This window comes from Colias eurytheme, chromosome 23 (assembly GCF_061535395.1).
Source record: "Colias eurytheme isolate Ceu_HAF_F1 chromosome 23, ilColEury1 Martin Lab GWU primary, whole genome shotgun sequence".
Taxonomy (NCBI): domain Eukaryota; kingdom Metazoa; phylum Arthropoda; class Insecta; order Lepidoptera; family Pieridae; genus Colias; species Colias eurytheme.
The window spans coordinates 7,946,955-7,959,415 of record NC_143002.1 but is presented as its reverse complement, the minus strand read 5'-3'; the positions used below and the strand labels follow the sequence as shown (position 1 = coordinate 7,959,415).

At 34.7% G+C, this 12,461-nt stretch overlaps 1 protein-coding gene across 1 annotated transcript; it reads right to left on the bottom strand.

Moving 5' to 3' along the window:
• Positions 1 to 3,954: 3,954 nt before the first annotated feature.
• On the bottom strand, positions 3,955 to 10,801 carry LOC149898410 (cilia- and flagella-associated protein 206). Its single transcript, XM_090115640.1, has 12 exons — positions 10,594 to 10,801; positions 9,964 to 10,199; positions 9,535 to 9,712; positions 8,988 to 9,162; positions 8,371 to 8,563; positions 7,934 to 8,047; positions 7,114 to 7,272; positions 6,599 to 6,741; positions 5,505 to 5,629; positions 4,978 to 5,087; positions 4,235 to 4,463; positions 3,955 to 4,051 (listed from the first exon to the last, which is right to left on the bottom strand). Exons 1-12 carry the CDS (start codon positions 10,799 to 10,801, stop codon positions 3,984 to 3,986), a joined length of 1,938 nt encoding a protein of 645 aa, XP_089971766.1. The 3' UTR covers positions 3,955 to 3,983.
• Between the last annotated feature and the right edge of the window lie 1,660 nt (positions 10,802 to 12,461).

Genomic DNA, 12,461 nt, shown 5'->3' with positions numbered 1-12,461 from the left:
GTAAAATCATTCAATGTCACAATTATGTTAAACTAGCTGTGCTCCGCGGTTTCACCCGCATTGCTCAGCTCCTGTTGGTCTTAGCGTGATGATATATAGCCTATAGCCTTCCTCGATAAATGGGCTATCTAACACCGCGAGAATTTTTCAAATCGGACCAGTATGTCCTGAGATTACCGAGTTCATACAAACAAACTCTTCAGCTTTATAATATTAGTATAGCTTATCCTTATCTAGAGCTACATAGAAAAATTGCATTTTTTTATAGTTTATCTCGCTCTGACATATACAGCGGTAGAAAGAGATAGCAGTTGTCACAAAAATACAGCTTTTATTAATGTTCCTCAATACAGTTAGAGATTTAAAAAGTTCAGTGTTGATAAAAAAAAGGTTGACTGGTTTTTTTGAAAAAATTAGATAAAATTGTATAATAAATCTCGATTTAAATCCGTCATTTATGAATCGTGTAAAATATTTTGATCATATTATGTATTTTCAATCAAAAATGTATTTACAATTTTTGCCCCCGTTTCAAAAGGGGATAACTTTAATGATTTGTGTATTGTCATCTTTATTGTGAAAATTATGTATTTTTAAATGTAACGGTTAGATGCATTAATAAACGCGAAAAAAAAAGCAATTCAAAGGACACGATAAAACGTCGTTCTTAATTTTTTTTTCATAATAGTGCATTTAACTGCTTGACATTGGAAACTGTGCTTTATTTCGTGTGAAAAAGGTATATAATGCGTAATTGTATGCTATCCAGATTATGGAATACATATGAACAATAATTATATATCGGATTGTTAAAATGATTATAAAAATACTGGTTCAAGACTAAAAATAGTCGTTTATTCAAAACCACACGATAATTTGTCGTTGAATGTAAATGCTACGACCAAATGTCGTTTAACTATGATGGAAACAGTAAAATCTTTTTTCAAAAATATACGATGAATTATCGTCGGGTGTAAATGCTACATTTTATGAATTGTACCAAAAATATGACAATTTGTAGCGATACTTTTATAGCATCCGACAAAATGTCGTCGCTATGTAAATGTACAACGGTACGATGTTTTAAACGTGGACGTATTGTAAGTTTTATTCATCGACTTTTTTCAATACATATAATAGGAATTTGTTTCATAAAAGTTGTCTAACCTATTGTTATGATCACTTGCTTTGTCCCGTGGCTTTACTCGCAATTTAATATTAATACATATAGAATATGAGTCTAATACTTCTTGAATAAGGCCAATAAAAAGAAAATATTGTATTTCTAAAAACATACAAAAAGTTATTTTTGCATCGTAATATTTAATCCATCAGTCCCCGGAATCACAGACACAATAGATAATCTATTGTGTCACGCCCCGATCGGGGCGCTCGGTGGTCAATGGGTTAAGGCTGAAAAACCTTAATATACACCTTTGTGCAATAAATTCCTATTATATACACCAATAGATTAAGTTAGGTTTACATTTGAGAACTAAAATATAGTGTTGCCTCAACTCTTTAAATAAGTGATTTGAATTATTATCAAGAAAATTAATGATATTGTTTTTCGAATCTGGCAACACTCTATTTTAGTCAATTGCGAATTTGCTAAATAGAAAATCCAAAGTTTTGATAGCAATCATGTACAAAATATATGTGCATTTTATATAAATAAAATATAAGAGAGACGCCGGTTTTTATTTTAAATGTTACTTTACTAACATGATAGTTTTTTTGCATGAATGTCCTACAACCAAGAAGCTTATATCTAATACACTGGAGATTGCACTATGACCATAAACTTGTAACAAGAAAATATGACGTTGAATGACGCCTGTATGTTTTTTTATCCCTTGGCAAGTTGGTGTGAAAGGGATAAAAAAACATACAGGCGTCATTCAAGGTCATATTTTCTTGTTACAAGTTATTGGTCATAGTGCAATCTCCAGTGATTAGCCCGGTTTACACGCACACTCTTTACCGCGTGATTGAGTGCGCGGGATTGAACGCGGGAAAGCACGCGCGCTGAGGAAAGAGGAAAGATTGTGCGTGTAAACGATAATCACGCGCGATTGAACGAAGAAAAGCATGGCGCGTTGGAGTGTGTGCGGAGTGGATGCGCAATCTCGTTCTCTCTGTCATCGTTTAAATGCTCGCTCTTTCCCGCGTGAAAGCCGAATCGCGCGCGAAAGAGCGTGCGTGTAAACCGGGCTTATTAGATATAAGCTTCTTGCCTACAACTATTTTACTGTTATAGGATAGCAAAATTAAGAAGTCAGACGAAGTTGGTTTATTTGGCACTTTTTGTCTGGACTATCTTTAACAAATGAAAAAAATAATTCATGACAATAGAACCACCGTCAAAGCCCAACCACCGAATTGGTATTGCCATATAGAAAATGATATTTTTTTCAATGCTGGTATTTTTTTTTATTATCTGAGCTCGTTTGAGCGCCATCTAGTTAAGGTTCTTAAATAGGTCAAATGGTTAAGTATCCACTACGCGAAACGAAACGGTGTGGGGATTTTGAGATACACAAATGATACTCAATTTTGAGTTTAACTCAAGGATATGGTACTGAGTTTGGGAAAAAACATAATATAGTCTTACCACAAAACAATTTAAACACAGTCTAACTTTAAACCAGGGATCTGTCACTTTAATAGTTGTCGTATGTGAAATACGACTGGTAACATTGGTAAAACCGGTAAAACCAGATTAAAGCGAACCCGCGCTTAAAGCTAAACCCTGTCTAAGGTTTTTGTGGTAAGACAGTTAAAGTTGAATATCGTTAAAAATAAAGGAAATATCGAAAAAAATTACATAAAGAATGTATTAAGAAATTGTATCTCTTTCTTTTTGTATGGGTTTATAAGAGACATATTTTTCGTAAAATTATAAAAAAAATCATCTTATTTTTTTACATTTTTTCACTCCGTTTCGCTTCGTGAATACCGCCTTCTTTAACATGTGTTCAAGGCATATGCATTTTAATATTAAAATACATTTAGTTCTGCAATAATAGCTCATAGACTTATCACGCGTTGAAGATAGTTTAAGTTTCGCACTCTGAGCTCGAATTCTTAAATTACTAAGCTTTTAGAGTCGTTTAAGAATTCGCTTGTTAATGTTAAGTGAAATGGACGCGTTTTTGGTGACATTTTAGTACAGGATAAGTGACGAAAAATAATCTATAAGGATTTCAAAGCATTTTTAAACAATTTTTTCTTCAATATTAAAGACAAAAAATGAAATTGCATGGTAACAGGCAATTTTTTGTATGTTAAATGTCAAAATGTTGCTCTGATGCAGTTTTAAAGAGTGACAAATATTTTTTTTTGTATCTATGTACATAAAAATAATGGAGTTTTGCAAAACGTGTAGCGTCTGGTTGAATAAATATTTTGTAAGTCTGTACTAAATGTCAAATTTACTCAAAATTGGTACATGAAGTATTTTTGTTCGTCCATCTTGGATTTATAACGTTAACTTATAGAATAAGTAGGCTAGTATAGATTTATTATGATTGAATGGAAATTATAATTTTTGTTAATAAATTTTTAAATCGGTACGATCTTGTTTTATTTTGATCCCTTTTTTAGTCATTTTAGAATTACAACATCGTTGTGGAACGAATTACCATCTGAGGTGTTTCCAAGCGTCTTTGACAAAGAAACCTTCAAAAAAAGGGCATACAAATTTCTTAAAGGCCGGCAACACATTCGCGGTGCCCCTGACAACGCGAATGCTTATGGGCGGCGGGCATCACTTTCCATCAGGTGACCCGCCTGCTCGCTTGCCCGCTTAAGTATAAAAAAAAAAAAAAAAAAAAATTTAGAATTAACTAAGATAATGCTCAAATATTCATACACAATCTTTACCAATGATTTACTATTTATCACTAATATATAAATTAGAAATAAAACACACAACTCAAAATCAATACATATATTTAATCGAAAAACTATTCATAATATTATCATTCTTCAACAATTGTGACGTCATCGCTCGTAATGCACGGCCAACTGCACACAGATACAACTTGCGCTAGAAAATAAAACAATTATTTATAAGATACATTTTTACAGAGTACCCTCAATTTTAGAGCAAATTCTTATGTCAATGAATGATTATTTTAGAGGTTCTTTCGGCATGAATAGCCTTTTATATTGAATACAATAAACTACTTATAATCTTTAATATTCTCATAATATACTAATACCATAATACCTTTTTTCTTTTCCGTGCACCCCTCAACCAATCCCATAGAATGTTGCCCGTACCCCACTTGTCCCCGCAAACCCCATAAGAACACATTATTGGGGATGGTATTAATCCCACAATCCTTTTTAGTCTGTTGACATTTGTCGCGCGCTTCGAACGTTTGACATTGTATCTCGGAGCGCAAGTGACTGTAATTCGTTTGCGTCGAATGCGTTTGACAGTTCACTATTGTTGCCTGAAAATATAATTTTAAATGCAATTGAAATGCTGTTTTAGTAACTGAATGCTCAATTTCATACAAATTAGGATGAGCTTTACATAAAATTCAGAAATAGCTTAGCCCTTAAATTCACGCCATTTTTTAGTTACAATTTAAAATATATTTTGCAAAAATATGTAAAACTAGCGTTCCGGTGGGATTTTCGGGATAAAACCTATGTGTTAATCCAAGCTATCTTCTATATGTGCGCTAAGTTTCATTGTAATCGGTTCAGTAGTATTTGCGTGAAAGAGTAACAAACATACATACACGTACATCCATCCTCACAAACTTTAAATTTATAATATTAGTAGGATAGGATAGTATAGTAAGATAAGATAGCAAATTCAAATTCAAATTTCTTTATTTGCAGAATGTAGAATAATTACAAAAGAGAGCAAGAGATTTATTACCACAATAAGCTAGCTACTACTTATTATTCTGTGCCACAATTAAATAAAACCAGTTTATATACACATATAAAACATACCCATTGACAGGCGCGTCGTTTCCACTCCCACATGTCCCAGGTGTAATTCTTCTCGATGTAACCGTCTACTGGATGAGCTTCTGTCTGTATGTCCTTGTCGCACACTTTCGCTGTATTCAAAAGTTGAAAAAAGTTCGTCATTCAAGTGCTTTTCTTTTTACATGGCTATGATAAACTATCTATTGCAGTCTGTAATATGTTGCCTGGCAGAGATTGTTGTATAGCAAGAAGACCGCCTTTTGCACACAATTTATTAGTTTTTAATTAATGTTTTAAGATTCACTTGTTTATTAGGATTGTAAATAAATAAACATCGCCACGGAATGGCGAAGACGTGGGCAAGTAACTATTCTCTAATCTGTGACGTGGGTTCGAATCCCGCCTCGTGATCTAATTTTTTCTATTCTTTAAACATTTAAAAATAAGTAAAGAGTTGTAACTATGTTCTTAAGGTTTAGGAAAACGGAATAACTACATAATTGCAATCTTTTAGAAAAAAAAAAAAAAAATATACACAAAACACAAACTCTTAGGCTGTGTCCTCACGACGAGTGTATCGACGTGTCGCACCGCACGCACGTCGCCCGCTACGTCCAGTAAGTTGATCAGGTGCGGGTTGTTGCGAGCGTGTTGTAATACTTCGTTCACGTAGCTGTTGTTAATTTTTATGTTATTTATGAGGCTTGAATGATATAAATCTTCTTATATATAAAAATGAATCGCAAAATGTGTTGGTAAGCGCATAACTCGAGAACGGCTGAACCGATTTCGATAATTCTTTTTTTATTATATTCCTTGAAGTACGAGGATGGTTCTTATGTAGAGAAAACATAAGAACCAACGTGTGCATGTACCACGGGCGAAGCCAGGGCGGACCGCTAGTATAATATAAATATTTCCTGGACAATTTCACACACGGCACGATCTGATCCCATACTAAGCTTTCTCTTGTGTTATGGAAACCAGATGGCTGATAAACATACATATATATAATTTTAAATAAATACTTATATAGATAATCAACACCCAGACACAGAGCAAATATCCATGTTCATCACACAAATATTTGCCCTGGGAATCAAACCTACGACACACGACCTCTGGCTTGGAAGGCAGGGCCACTACCAACCAAGCCAACCGGTCAGTCAGTTATTAATGATTAATGGTATGTTAATCAAACTTTTCCCGAAAATATAAATTTTGTATGCTTGGCACTAGGGCCAGTAGCGGGTTTACCAGCAGGCTGAGTAGGCCTAGGGCGGCAAATAAAGTTCATAACTTTTTTATTTCTATTTACAAATTAAACTAAAAAAATAACTACTAATAATTGGAGAGAAATTAAAATATTTTACAAAAATCGCAATATATTCCTAAGTAATTAAATTATATATAAAAATAAATTACACTAGAGCCACTATCAGTATCGCTACAAACGCTAATCGCTTCAAACTTCAAACTAAATGAAGCGGTATGATTGATTATTTACAAACACATTCCTCGCTACACATCCTCACACATTATTATATGTAAATGCACCCTAGAGGTCACTAGTATTCCTATTCTTAATTGATTCTCATAGTATGTACTTGGTTTTTACTCAACTTGTAATAAATAAACTAACCGTTGTGGATCCTTACTGAACCGAGCGGCCATTTTGACGGAACAGAATCCGTACCGCTCCCCCTTGCACTTGATGAGACCCATCTTCATGTTGCTGGGAACGAGCGCACCCACGGTTAGACACAGCGCGCAAAAACCTAGAAACTATCGAAAAAGATATATTGATTACGCATATTAGTTTATGTTACTTCACGTCAATAACAAAATCACTACCTACATGTCCTGTCCTGTCCTAATGTCTGTATACATAATATGTGTATTCTTAGATCTTTAAAACTGTGCAACGGATTATATTTTTTTTAATAGATGGAGTGATTCTCGTTGAAGGTTTATTAATTAGGTTTTAGTCACAGCGGGCGAAAAGATTAAGAGTAATCTGACCGTGTTTTTAACTTAATCTTTTCTGTGTACAATAAATTATTAGTAGGTAAATAAAACGTTTATTGCTTTTCTGTCAATTTTTCTATCTTTTCTGTTTCTTATTGTCAAATATCTTCATATTAAGCCATCGCTCACCCGCACATGCTCCCGTCCCGCGCTCAGCGTGTCCGCGCACACATAGTTCTTGAGCGAGCCGAGCGAAACTCGCTCATCCACGCTCACGCGAGATGAGCGGTCTTGGTCCGATAGTATTGTGCGACCTTTGAGCATTGACTGTACTAGACTGTATGGTACCTGGTTTTTGAGAGGAAATAAAATAAGTAAATAATAAAACTTTTGTCTAAAAATAAGTGTTCTTTTTTATTATTTTATACTTTATAACAACGTATGTAATCTACACTTTACAAGCTTGTTGATATAAAGCCGAAGAGTTGCTTTGTTTGAATGCGCTTATTTCAGAAACTAAGAACTGGAACCATTTAAAAATTCGGCGGCTAGTCGATACCGGGGCGGACCGTCAGTATTTTTATAAAACTGGGATTAATCTTTTTCAAATTCCACCACAATAGTACTTATACCTTATTTTTTAACATTGGGAAATGCCTTTAAGCATCCCCCTCTAAAGTTTTGCTGTATGAGGGGGTATGTGGGACTCGCAGGAAGTCATACCCACTAAAACCCAACGGTGGCCAACGGTGGCCACCTTCGGCGACAGGGGTTAACAGGCCACCACAATAGTTTATAGTATACGTAAACAACATATAATATAACCCATTTACTATTGCATTTCTATAATCTGCTATTGAACTTTTATAGACATCTGAAACACAGCGAAAACTAGGTATAATTAGGAGTCTGAAGTCCATATATTTTGTAATTTATACTTACTGTATAATTTTTCAATAAAGGATTTTAATATTATTTTATTGCTTTTTTTAATATTCCTACTTCCTACCTTCATCTGTTCCTGTATCAGGCCAAGGCTGATCATCAGCTTGTTGACGGTGGACACCAGATACATGATGTTCTGCATAGAGCGCCATACTTGCCACACTCGAGAGAACAGAGGCTGGGGCAAAAGTTTATTTTCGCTAAACAACTTAATTTTATAAATAATAATGAGAGGTATAGTTAGCATCTAATATTATAATATTATATGACAGTAACTAGGTATGTGGAAAATTATTATCTTATCAATTTTTTATTTTTAAAGTTAAAACATTTTTGAGGAGTAATTAAAAGCAAATTATGACTGTAAAGGCTATATAAACTTCGCTCTTTTCAAAAAAAAGGACGTCCAGGTGCGTCGTAAAAACTAAACTATTGTTGGATAATATCCTGTAAAGAAATAAAACTTAGATATCTAGTTAGTCCAGTTACAAATAAACTTACAAAAACAGTAATAATAGGCACAGCAGCTTTATATTTAACGGCCGCGTGTAGTTCCTCCAGCACCAAGCGGAATTTCTCAACTTGTTGAGTTCCACTTAGCACCATCGTCTCAACGTCAGCTAATAATTTGCGAATGTATACTTCGTATTGACGGTTGAACGCTAGCAGCTCGAATATTTGCTTGTAGTCCTTTCTAGAATGTTTAAATCGTAGTTAATAAAATACACACTAATTTTTTTTAGTTAACTAACTAATAAGTATATACTAGGTTTTAGCTACTTTTGCTGCCCTTGCTTTACAACACTTGTCATCATGTCTTTAATAAAAAAAAAATACAAAAGTAACTTTGTCTATCTTTGTTACATTTATATTGATTCGTCAGTTCAGTACCTACTTATTAATAGATGTCAATATAATATGTAGAATCAAGAAATCTCTAAATCCATTATAAAAAACATTAACATTCGTCAGTAGAGATCGCTACATGTTCAATAAATATCATTATCATGCATAGTATTTATTGGCGGACTAGTAAGTAAATACTCTACGTGTAACAGGCGCCTTATGTTAACAACTAACTGAGTGACCGCACTATTAGCCGGTAACAAAATACTAACTCAGTGACCGTGCCATTAGCCGGTACATCGATGAGAACATTCCCAGTCTCGTCGTGCACGCACAGCGCGTCCGCTATCGCCGTGGTCAGCGAGTTGACGCGCTGCATCACAGCAATCAGTGAGTTGGATAACGACGCTAGGCACGCTTTCCCAGCGTCCACTAGGTTAAAGGGCACTGGGAAAGTAGAGTGCATGGATAATATACCTACATTTATGTAGTCTCTCACTCGTAGTAAAGTGCTTTACTGGGTTAAAGATTGAATATAGTTAGATAAGTCAAAAATATGGGTGGAGGATTGACGTAAATTTAAGCTAATAATTATAGATACCAAATGGCTGCTACACTTTTAAGAATAAAAAGAGAACGATTGATTGTTTATTTGTATTTTGTTATTAACAAACGCAAAAATTGTTTAACAAATTTTGAAAATTCTATCTGTAGGTAGTAGTTAGGCACTACATTTCTGATCGATAGGTATTTCAAACAGTTGAAATTTGAATCCCATCTAATTTGTCATACGTTTGATAATATCCATAATTTACTTACAATCCGGTATACCTTCACCTCCCTTCTTACAGTCTCTATTGAAGAGGCGCACTCCAGAGGCGACATGCATCAAATAATTCAATTGTACTAATTTCTCGTTGCGCGGCAACGATGTGAAAATTCGCAGATCGTCTAATGAAAATACGCTCTCTAATGCTGACATGCCTTCTTTTAATGTCTGGAATGATTTCAAGAGATTTTTTTATTATTTATTTCAATAACTGACATATTAAATATTATTAATTAAATTTTATTAAAATCGGTTCTGACGTTTTAAATATTACTTAGTTAACTACCCTGGAAAGCGGAAAAAAAGCTTCTAGTTTTTTATAAAATAACTCATAAATACACGAGAAACCAATCAAATTTTTAAATCACACTTGAATTGGAAATTACTTTTTTAGATAATCTTTTGGTTTCGCAACCTACCACAATACTACCCGGGTTTCCCAGACCACTCGCCAATATAATATAAATGGACATTTTCCTGAACAGCTTCTTATAAGCGGCTTCATCATCAGGATCCTCGTCCAGTATTTCACTGACCAGCGGCCGGAGACAACTGTTAATTGAATCTAGATGTTTGTCGATTAGAGCTTGCAGTTTGTCGTAGTTCGACTGCATTGTATACTGCATTTTCAGTGTGTTCATTGATGTTTCACATTCTGAAAAAGTCGGACATTTTTTTTTAAATTGTCAAGTGCTGTTAAAGATCTAGTTTTTACTTTTTTTTTTAACAAAGCTACTTTTTTAAACGCGTCTTTTTAGCCCTAAGCAGAAAGAGGGGTGTTACGAGTTTGACGTGTGTGTTTGTGGCATCGTAGCTCCCAAACTGGTGAACCGATTTTAATCTTTGTAATTGTAGAAGTAATAGGTACCTAGTAGAAGTACAACTAGACTAGAAAATTGCAACGACCTTATCTACGCAGTTTGGCAGTTTGGCACAATTTATGTCCAGAAGTGAATTGAACCCGCACCGTCTGGTGCAATAGACAAGGACTCCATCCACAGTACATCTGGGCTAAAATATTAGGTATAAGTTTGTAAAAATCTACTTACTTATCAGCATTGAAACACATTCCGTGACGAAATACTCCAAATTATTCCTGCTAATAGTTCGCGCAAATAACTTTCCATACTTCGGATTTAGTAAAAGCAAATCTATCAAATATATAACGAACTCTGGGTCGACTGTAACATTTTGCGCTTGACAATTTCTTGCTATTTCGTTTGCTATATTTTTTATTACGTTCTCGTTACAAGCCATTCTTGTAAAATAAAATATTTGTAGAAAATTGATTGGAATGATTAAACGTTGCCATAGCAACCGCGTTGTTTTAAAACATTTTTTGGGAACTCCGTAGATAATAAATAACTTCAATTTTTTGGCTTATCACTCGTGCTCGTATCAATAAGATCACAGCATAGCATCATAATGTGATCATAATATTATAAGGCTGGCGCTACACATTGGCTTCAAAGTTTGAGCAAACATTTGACCAAACTTTGAAGTGAAAACTTTGACGCAAACACGATTACAAATATGCCTGCTAGACTTGTTTTCAAATGTTTTACGGCACAGTTATTGCAAAGATGGCTGATAGATCGGAAGACGATTTTGTGGACGCCGTCAATCTGTTTTATTTGAGTGCGTTCAATTTTTGGTTTCATTCTTTACATCAAAATGTAATTACATCAAAATGTAATTATTATATATATTATAATAGATAAATTATTTTTTATTCGCACCCATGCGTCGTTTACAACGTTACGGTTTTTGTGGTCTTTGTTTTTTGGATCCCATATGGAGGGTTCCGCTTCAAGTAGCTGAAGAAATTCGATAACTACATCATTACTCCACTCCATTATGACACTCAAAATATACACACACAACTGCTCCGGTCAGCGGCGCGCGCGTTACTAAGCATTGCAACAAGTGTGGCAGGGCGCACAAACTTTGAAGCAACTTTGAAGTTTGATTACTTTGATGTTCGCAGAAAAACCGACTCGACTCAGCAAACTTCAAATATGTGTTCAAACTTTGAACAAATAGGCAAATGTCAGTGCCACACTTCGCGACTTTGTAGGTATTTGCGTATTTGATCACATGTCTAGCGCCTGCATTACACACATTACGAAAAAAATATATTTTTGCAACGGTTTTTTTTTTCGAAAATTTTGTTAAGTATCGAAGCAAATTTTGATAAAGTACGGTCGCGAATTTAGAAGAATTTCTTGCCAAATTTCATCCAAATCGGTTCAATGGTGAAGAAGACACAGTTACTTTCATATTTATCTTAGTAGGGACATCTGTCACTCAAGCGTATTGAAATTATTGTATTTTATCGATCCTTGATAAGTGTACAGATGAATTAAATCGATTACATACAACGGTAAAAAGTGTACAAAATAAAACAACAATTGATTTGAAATTCATTAATTTAATCACTCTGGGACTTACAACCTGTTCATTCTAGCAAACTAGATTATTTTAAATATACATTTACTTGTCAGTACTTATTTTAGTGTCCTAATTTAAGGCCCATTTACATCACGCTAATTTCTGGCCTCTTGCCTAACTAATAACAGGCCTCCGTCACTCGCTCAAGGTCGCGCTATAAGCGCCTACCGCACAGTAGGTCGGTACCGACCCAAGCGGCAGTTGGTTGGCACACGCGAGACTGCGCACCCGTGTCACGTTTCCCGCGCTCGCTACCAAGATGCCCGGTTATTGCGATGTGGACGGGTGTCGGGAGTTCGGAGTACGGAGTCAAAGAAACTCACAAACCTACCAGGCTACTTTTTATCCACGAGACACATATAGCGGGTCCACGCGGGTGAAACCGAAGGAAACAACTACTATCAATAAGATTTCATTTTTTTTATTGTATAATGTAACAAATATAATTAACAATAAAAAATTAAGT

What these genes read in the sequence shown, in the direction of transcription:
- LOC149898410 (XM_090115640.1), bottom strand. Translation starts at nt 10,801, where the DNA reads ATGGCTTGTAACGAGAACGTAATAAAAAATATAGCAAACGAAATAGCA. An exon ending in GAAACCCGGGTAGTATTGTG is followed by an intron (nt 9,713 to 9,963) that starts GTAGGTTGCGAA and finishes AAATCATTCCAG; the next exon opens with ACATTAAAAGAAGGCATGTC. An exon ending in GCTAATGGCACGGTCACTGA is followed by an intron (nt 8,564 to 8,987) that starts GTTAGTATTTTG and finishes TAAACATTCTAG; the next exon opens with AAAGGACTACAAGCAAATAT.